The 8,788-nt window shown below is 33.3% G+C and overlaps 2 protein-coding genes across 3 annotated transcripts; one reads left to right on the forward strand and one right to left on the reverse strand.

Moving 5' to 3' along the window:
• Positions 1 to 4: 4 nt before the first annotated feature.
• LOC140747019 (folylpolyglutamate synthase, mitochondrial) lies at positions 5 to 5,103 on the forward strand. Of its 2 annotated transcripts, none has more exons than XM_073079246.1 (8): positions 5 to 393; positions 808 to 888; positions 1,267 to 1,374; positions 1,724 to 1,903; positions 2,329 to 2,465; positions 2,794 to 2,974; positions 3,788 to 4,176; positions 4,608 to 5,103. In XM_073079246.1, exons 1-8 carry the CDS (start codon positions 307 to 309, stop codon positions 4,972 to 4,974), a joined length of 1,530 nt encoding a protein of 509 aa, XP_072935347.1. In that variant the 5' UTR covers positions 5 to 306; the 3' UTR covers positions 4,975 to 5,103. The 2 variants fall into 2 exon arrangements, with proteins under 2 accessions (XP_072935347.1, XP_072935348.1); XM_073079247.1 differs by having other exon boundaries at positions 21 to 133.
• Positions 5,104 to 5,328: 225 nt separating this feature from the next.
• LOC140747021 (putative RNA polymerase II subunit B1 CTD phosphatase RPAP2) lies at positions 5,329 to 7,479 on the reverse strand. The gene is made up of 2 exons (XM_073079248.1): positions 7,439 to 7,479; positions 5,329 to 7,350 (listed from the first exon to the last, which is right to left on the reverse strand). The coding sequence occupies exon 2, from the start codon at positions 7,234 to 7,236 to the stop codon at positions 5,461 to 5,463; it is 1,776 nt and encodes a 591-aa protein (XP_072935349.1). The 5' UTR covers positions 7,237 to 7,350; positions 7,439 to 7,479; the 3' UTR covers positions 5,329 to 5,460.
• Positions 7,480 to 8,788: the final 1,309 nt, after the last annotated feature.

Genomic DNA, 8,788 nt, shown 5'->3' on the forward strand with positions numbered 1-8,788 from the left:
AATCAAAGCATGTTTGCTGCATGACAATTGAATTGAGGTTATGTTGAATGTTATGATCTTTAACAGCTTCGTAAAAACATGCAGTTTTTCCTGGTTTTATTCAGTTCGGTGACGATACAACCGAAGGTTAAATGTCAGTACTATCGTCTGATAGCTGCCGATATATCGTATATTGATGCGCTGTGATATATAGAGAATAAGCGAATTAATTTAGGTGCTCATCTCACAGTGGGTCATGTATTTTGCGACGTAATATCATGTTGATAGTTGTTTGATTCCATCCGTCTATAAAAACTTAGTGCGCCGATGTCTGTCATCGGCTTTCGACGTAGATTAGTTCTTCCTGTAGTGAATAATTTAGTCTTAAGAATGTCTTCGTGTAGTTCGTATGAGGTAAGTGTTTGTGATTGAAACCACTGTTTTTTTGGGGATCAGTGAATAAAAGTTTTAGTTAAATTAAATGTACAATCAGGACTGCAATAACCTAGCATTAGTTGTACCTGTAGTATTGTACTTTCTATTTTTTAACTTAATGTTTTGTTATAACTTGTATAATAGTAGTTATTAGTTATGCAATTTTAGTAGTTTTGTTAAGTATATTTTATATTTAATTGATCAGAGGCTAATTATAATTGTACTTCCAGTTTTATTTATGCAAGCTTTTGTAGACATTAAGAATAAACAACACATATGATACTGAGATTTCCGAAAAAAAAAAATTACAATTAATGTGTATGGCTTGTTTGAATTTTATTTTTTGTAGAAAAGTTGGTTCATATTAAATAGTATTGCATATATTATTTCCAGGATGCAGTACACAAGTTAAACTTGTTGCAGTCGAACAAGGCAGCACTAGAGCAAGTTCGCAGGGACATAAAGACTGGAAAGGTGCAGTTAAGTTATAAGATAACTGACCTTAGATTTTTTTTTAAATCTTGTAAAGTTAACAGTGTAGTAGTTAATATTTGTGTGTATAAATATGACTTAACAGGAGTCAAGAGATTATTTTATGTTTTCCTGTTTATAAATCTATAGTTAAGAGCTTACATAGGTTTTACATAATGAGCTTACATAAGAGCTTACATAATGGTACCCATTTCTTAATGATAGAACAGAAATTTCAATTTAAGTTATTTATATTATTTGTATTTAGATGCTTATATTCTTAAACCTTACATTCTCATATCTTTTCAATGAACACACTTTATAGCATTATAAAAAATGGCTGTAAAATATTAATTACGGAATAATTATTTATTACTTCAGGTGTGCACAAATATAGAGGACATGGAGAACTACCTCTCAAGGACAGGGGTCAGTATGTCCATGCTTGACCAGCTGTCTGTAATACATGTAGCTGGCACTAAGGGAAAGGTGAGCTTTACATTCTATTCAACTGCTGTTTCTTTAAATTGTGAAACATGAATTTCTGATTAGTATTAGAAGGACAAAATTGAATCTACAATGAATAGCTAGTTGGTAGAATTTACACTTCTATAAGGATATTGTTAAAAAACTGATAAATAATTGGATATATATTTTGCTCAAAACAAGCGAGCCAAGAATTCCTATTTTAGCTCTTGTTTATATTACTTCTATCATAACTAAAAGTTAAAAATGACTGTGCAATATTTTGTCCAAGGTCACATCACATGTTACGTACCATATTTTTACTACTATAAATTGTCTTATTTAAAAATGTTTTAAACTGCTTATGCTACAGGGCTCAACAAGTGCGATGTGCGAGTCGATCCTCCGGCGGCACGGGTTCCGCACGGGGTTCTACTCGTCGCCGCATCTGGTGGCGGTGCGCGAGCGCATCCAGCTTAGCGGTACTATGCTCAGCGAGCGGCAGTTCGCTGAGCACTTCCACCGAGTGTATGATTCCTTATATAGCACACAAGTGAGTTTCAAATATTAATTAATAATTATTAATATTGTTCGGCTTCTACAAATGAACCAAGGTTTTATAGAATCTTGAATTTGTATCTAAAAATACAATGTATCTAATGATGTCGAATGTGATATAGATCCCTCTTTTTTATTAATAAGTGGCCGTTCAGGAAACATCTCTAAAATCTTTTAAAAATACGTAATTAAATATGTCATTCATACCAATTTACATAGATCTCTTACTACTTATTGCGACTTAAAGAGCAAATATCTTTAAAAAATGGAAAAATGTTATGTTTCGGAATTTTAGCTATATAATTATAATTACATATGGAGTATAGAGTGTCACTTCAACCATAATCCATAATAATTAAGTAAATAAATAACCATAATTATTATGAATATTTATTTTACTGAATTGTAATATTGTTACAGGCTTATAATGGAGACATGCCCAAATACTTCGCTTTTCTCACAGTTCTGGCATATAATGTCTTTCTGAAGGAAAAAGTTGATGTAGCGATTGTTGAGGTCGGCATCGGCGGTTCAGTTGATTACACTAATGTTGTCAGGTAGGTACGTAAAATATTTCTACGAAAGTTTATTGCTACTGGATTACTTATTGCCCAGCACCCATGGTTTTGCACAAGCTTTATATTATGTCATCTTAAAGCTATTAATGTTTTTTTTACTCAGTACTCTTGCCTAAGAAATCAATAGAGTGTTCCTACATGAACTTATGAAATTGAAATTACTAGTCTTCGAAATGACCATGTAAAACAAATTAATCTATCTGCACTATTTTTAAATCGTAGGTTACATAATTGTTTCTATAGTCTTGTGGACTCGAAGAATTATATTAATTATTATATTAATAACAGAATAGGAATGATGTTTTAGGAAAGTCCCAATAGTGGGCATCACGTCGTTGGGGCTGGACCATACGTCTATCCTGGGCACCACTCTGCCGGAGATCGCGGCGGCGAAGGCCGGCATCATGAAGCCGCGCTGCGCCGCCTACACCGTGCAGCAGCCGCCCGACGCTATGAAGGTGTTGCGAACAGTTGCTGCTGAAATTCCGGTAACTTATTACGATAATTTTTACATTATTATTTGTTAGGACTGCTATGGAGTATGCTTGATTGGTTCATCTATGCTATTACATTGTAGTCGTGTTCTATATAAATTGTATGCCTTAGTCTATTAACTAATAAAGAATCCGTCGGCGACGTGACCTAAATATTAACTACTTAAATGGCTTAGTAGTATCAATGAAGTTAAATTAGAAATTAAGACCGTGTATTTTTTTACTTTAGAGTAGCGTTTCCCAGCCTTTTTCAGTCCACGGACCCTTAGGAAATCATGCACAGTTTACACAGACCCCCTTGATAAAATATAAAGCAAAAAAAACGGATTAGGTATTTATTTTAGTTATTACAGATACAAAAAAAAAACAAATACAGAAGGTAATTATAACTGTTTATTATAAAAAATGAAAAATAGGTGAAGGTTGGTGTTGCTTTTTTGCAACTATATCGGGGATATTCGGGTTGATGTTGCTGTAATCTCAAATCAGATTCTAGTTGTAATCTGTTTCTGTATTTGTTTTTTGTATAAACAAGAGTAGAGAATGCCTTTTCACATAGGTATGTGGTTAAAAAAAGCAGTAAAGCGGCCTTTTGTCATTTAATGAGCGATTTATATATGGTTCAGAGATGATACCGCGGACCCCCGTACATATACACGCGGACCCCCAGGGGTCCGCGGACTACAGATTGGGAAACGCGGCTTTAAAGGATACGCGTATTACTATTTACTAGCAAAGTAAGTAAGAAATAAATTTAAGACAACAAAATTTATTTCTTTTTTAATTATAGCGTTTTTCTTTTTACAGTGTCCCTTAACTGTAGCACCAGATTTCAACGCGTATAAATTTTCTAATGGCATTAAAGTATTGCCGATAGACCTAGAAGCGTACAGGACCAATGCATCTCTTGCCATACAGTTAGCCCACGCGTGGATGAGGCATATAAAACGATCTAATGACAACACAATGACAAATGGCAATGAAGTTAGTAATGGTATTATAGAGAAGGCCAATAGAGATAATGAATGTAACATAGTAACCACATTGCCACCTGAGACGGTGCAAGGGTTGAAGGAATGCCGGTGGCCTGGAAGATTCCAGGTGATAAAGACAGAGAATGTGCATTTTTACCTGGACGGGGCACACACTAAGGAGTCGATGGAGATTTGTGCCAAATGGTTCGAGGAGAATAATAGGTGGGTAGAGATTATTTACTTATTATACGAGTGGGCTCAAGCAGACAGTATCCTGCCACAAACTATCTCAACAACATTGCATATCACATACTGTGTCCAAAAAATATACTGTTTTTTAAGCTGAAATAACGCATACAACACACTGAAAATTCTTTTGAAATCAGTTAAACTATTTCGAATATGAGTGAACATACTGACATGGAATATATTTATGTATATTAAGATCATACTTTATATACTAGGAGCTCAAGATATTTTTTAACATCACAACATACACGGTTATTACATTGAGGCTATGGTGATGCGAGACCTAGATAGGTGTGTAAGAAAATTAAAGCAAAACTGCGCATAATTTAACGTAAAATGTATATTTTTTACAAGTAGCGTAAATCGATTAAAACTTGATCTAATTTCTGTATTCTCTTTCACAGGGGTCGTGATAAAGTATTAGTTTTCAGTGCAACTGGCGATAGAGATGTGGAAATTCTTTTAAGGCCTTTGAGAAGTATCAAGTACAAAAAAATATTTTTCGTCATTCCAACTGCTCACGCTGACGTCAACAAGAACCAAGACAATTATTCCTCAGTGGAGCAAAAAGATTTAATAGCAAAATGTAATAATAATGCGAATATATGGAAAAATTATCAAAATTCGGACGATACTAAAATTGACGTGTTAGAATGTGTATCGGATGCATTGTGTAGTATTAAAGATGAATCTGGTATATCGGTGCTAATGACTGGTTCATTACACTTAGTGGGTGCTGCTCTCTCTATCATAAACCCTAAGTTGCATTAAAGTTAGTACAGTGTTGTACCTGCAGACTTTTATGTGATAAATGTAACATGAAACGAAACCAATGACATTAAAAGAAGCCAGATTAATGGAATTTACACTTTTATGAAATAAAAACATTGTTATGAAAAAGATTGTTTCATTTTACTTTGTGTGAATTTTTCATAAGCTTTAGTACGAACATTGTAGAGGAATATAGAGAACCAAAACTAGAATACTTCAAATAAAAAACAGAAAATGTGCAATATTTAGTCTGTGTTTAATTAGATTTCTAATAATCAATCAACAACTTTGAGAAAATGACCTGGCTCAAAGGACCATCTGATGTTAATGTTATTAAGTACTAAAATTGACATAACCGAATATTATTTAATCTAGTATCACATAATACAAGAATACTTCATTATTTAGAAAAAAATAAAAAACTTAGATATAAGCAAAACATTTTTTTTTTTCGCCATAAATATCTTTCCATTATGCTTGCTATTATCACTCAATAGTAAGATGTGTATCATTTAAGTCCAGCATTCTGTCAATATCTGTGAGCCAGGATATTAATCTGTCCAGGTAGCTCCCATCCTGCTTAAAACTCAACAGTAACAGCTGCATATGCTGGAACCCAGTAGGTTGTTCCAACAAGTACTCCAGTCTCTTATCCCTGATTGATAGCAATTTGATAAAAACAATTGCAATTAATGTCCATTGGATAGGTTTGAACATGATGTTGTTTGCTTTAAGTTTAAATGTGTTGACTAATAATCGGATGTCGGCACTTACAGTCAAGGTAGATAGGCCGAGAGATCTCAACAAATCTGGTAATACTTTATTTAAGTGCTGACATACTATTCGTCGACGTAACGCATTTTGAGCGTTCTTATCAACTAGCGGCAGTTGTGTCGGGTTTTCAACCTCATCAGTGCTTGTTTTGGTTGTGATTTCTTCAGGTTTCGGTTCTGGTACTTCTAATTCACCAGCAAGAAATGCTTTTACTTTGAGTTCCATCTTCTTACTTTCTTCCTGTAGTACGGAGTAGTCAGGCAGTGGTTTTGTCTCCCGGTGCAAAGTTTGTGCATCATATTTTTTGTCTTCTAACTCCAACATATTTAACTTACGGCAGAGTGCCTGGTACTGATCATACGTGTTTGAGGTGTAGAATAAACTTTTCCCGTAATTATTAAAGTATTGCTTAATACACTCTCCTTTGTCGACTACAATTTCTTTGACTTTCTCTTCCCCAAATAAAAATATTAATGTGTCCAATGTGAACCATTCAGCTAGACATTTTTCAACTTCGATTGTGAATGCAGTAATGGAAGGTTGCTTTTTCTGTGGTGCCTTTTTACAGGTGTCATTAAGTTTTTGAGCTGTTTCAGTATTAGGTTCTCTTGTGATTATTGGGTCTATTTTTCTTTCAGGTTTCTCTATAATCTCCCCCACTATGTTGAGAGGGTTTGAAACAGGCTTTCTATTTTGTACTTTAGTAGTAACTGGGATTTCTTTATGTAAAGTTTTTAGATTATCATCTGTATTTATGTTTTTCTTCTGTTCAACATTTCTGTTGCTCTTACTACTGCTTGGTTCTTTAATATCACTTATAGAAGATTCTGTTCCTTCAATATTTTTTATATCATTATAGATATTTTCTTTATCATTACTATTGCTATCAGCAGGTTCATCTCCCGTTATCTCGTTGAGGCTGGCACTGGCAAAGTCATTTATTGAAGTATACATCTGTTTATCTCTTCTGACATCAATTCTTTCTATTATTTTCAAATCAACTTCCTGACCCAAGCTGCCAACTGAGTCCATGGGATGGAGGTCGAATTTAGGTATATCTTCATACTCTCTGAACCAGAGGGGACTGGTCAGCATCTGCTTCTTGACATGCATTGCGCTCTTGTAGCAGCCATTGCTACAGAAGTTTTTCCTGGTTGTGATGTCATACACTTTATTAGTTTTTAGTGATATTCGATACTTCTGCTTTGGTATATCTTTCACTGACAGTGTTTTTTCGCATAGCGGATAACCACAAATATGTAAAATTGATCTTTCTTCGATCACGTCCTCAAAATGGCTCTGGTTGATGTCAGGTAAGCAGTTCAAAAAGTATACTTCTGTAACATTTTTTTCCAATAAGTTCTCGACGATAGTTTGCGCTTTAGCGTTGCATCCGCGTTTTTTTAGTATTGCTTGACGAATTTGGTCCTTGGACATGTCCTCTATCTTAGGGAGTTTCTTTTTCACCTTTTTTTCCTGTACTTCCATGTTTTTCCTGTATGCCTAGTTACTACCAAGAGTATTTCTTATGAGATTAATACATTTACCGGCGTTAAGCACTATACTAAACTTTTAGTTGTCTTCAGTATGAACACAAACTACCTGAGGAGTAATAAATTTAAGTTTATTTTAAATAAATACTTTTATAATATAAATTAATTATCGCTTCATTATTAATAATATTCTGAACCTTATTGTTTGACGTTTATGAAATTGACGTCGACGCGAGAGTGACAGATTGAAGTTTTAAACTTTTCATATGTATAGATCAAAGATAGTATAGTAGCTATAGATATCGAACTGTTAAAAATTCGATTGTTACTTATTAAATAATAATAATTTGTTGGCAATAAAAAATATTATTATAATTGGGTACTTGACAGTTATAACAATAAAATATGAAATATGTTGAATATGATAGCTTATAAGTAAACATAAATTATGCAGTATTTCGTTTATTTTTTAATACGTTCTAAGTATTTTAATTTTTAAAAAGAAATTTTCGATTTTTTATCTGTGGATTTTAAATCCCAAAACGGCGACAGTGCTGCCTCAAATGTCATTTGACGTCACTACATCGAAACCAAACATAGATTATACACTATAACCTAGTAAAACCAAACAAGACAAATAATAATTAAATCGTTTGCTGTTAGAGTTGGTTGAATTTATGTTGTGAACCGAAATGAAGCCATACTATATTAAAGCTGATAGCGTGAACCTGCTTAAAGAATCTCCATATATGGAGTGCAATAAATCAAAATGGATACAAAAACTTCCGTGAGATAACCTATGGAAATATCAAATAAACAACGTAAGTAAAACATTCTTTATATTTACATTTAATCATATCGGACAATTAAAACATTTCTTAACTGACTTCAGACAGAAGAAAGGTTGTCTTCAAGTGATTATTAAGATTTTTTTAAATATACTTATATTCTTATGTGAACTGTTTTAAGGTTATTAATTGGTTATATTTATATTTACAGATCTTCCCGACAATCGTATACTCTATAGAGTATGTGCAGTTTAAGAGGAAGGCAAGTTTGTGTTTCATGAAAAGTAAAAGTTGTCCTGAACACAAGGTACATCAATGAAAATGAAAATGTGATGACTGTCCTGCCTAGAAGAAGTGAGGAGCCAAAAGTTTCGAAAGTGGGCACCAGTCTGAAATACATAAAGTAAAGTACACGGGAAATAGTACTTCTTTACTTGCGTAACCTACCCAACAAGATGAAGGAAGAAAAGTGACCATACAGTTCCTATTATTACATTGCAATTTAATTCTGAAAATGACAGTGATAAAAATATATATCCATTTGTTACGGAAAATAATTTTAGTAATGAAGAAAAGCAGACACGCAAGCAGCACAAAAATTTAGCTTAGGTGATCTGTAGTAATTATTGTAACTGTAACATATGATAAATAAATACAAAAGTTCTACTGTGTGTACTCACTAATAGAACCATATAAACCAAATAAACAAAGAAATCGGTTAATAAAATACTAATATTAGCAAATCATGTATTTTTAATT

Source organism: Epargyreus clarus, unplaced genomic scaffold, assembly GCF_041222505.1.
Source record: "Epargyreus clarus isolate Ecla_fem2 unplaced genomic scaffold, WU_Ecla_fem_2.2 ptg000014l, whole genome shotgun sequence".
NCBI lineage: Eukaryota > Metazoa > Arthropoda > Insecta > Lepidoptera > Hesperiidae > Epargyreus > Epargyreus clarus.

Excerpts from the sequence above, each read along its gene's own strand:
- LOC140747019 (XM_073079246.1), top strand. The coding sequence starts at position 307 with ATGTCTGTCATCGGCTTTCGACGTAGATTAGTTCTTCCTGTAGTGAAT. Across the intron at positions 1,904-2,328 it reads ATTCCTTATATAGCACACAA|GCTTATAATGGAGACATGCC; the intron begins GTGAGTTTCAAA and ends ATATTGTTACAG. Across the intron at positions 4,177-4,607 it reads TGGTTCGAGGAGAATAATAG|GGGTCGTGATAAAGTATTAG; the intron begins GTGGGTAGAGAT and ends TCTCTTTCACAG.
- LOC140747021 (XM_073079248.1), bottom strand. The coding sequence starts at position 7,236 with ATGGAAGTACAGGAAAAAAAGGTGAAAAAGAAACTCCCTAAGATAGAG.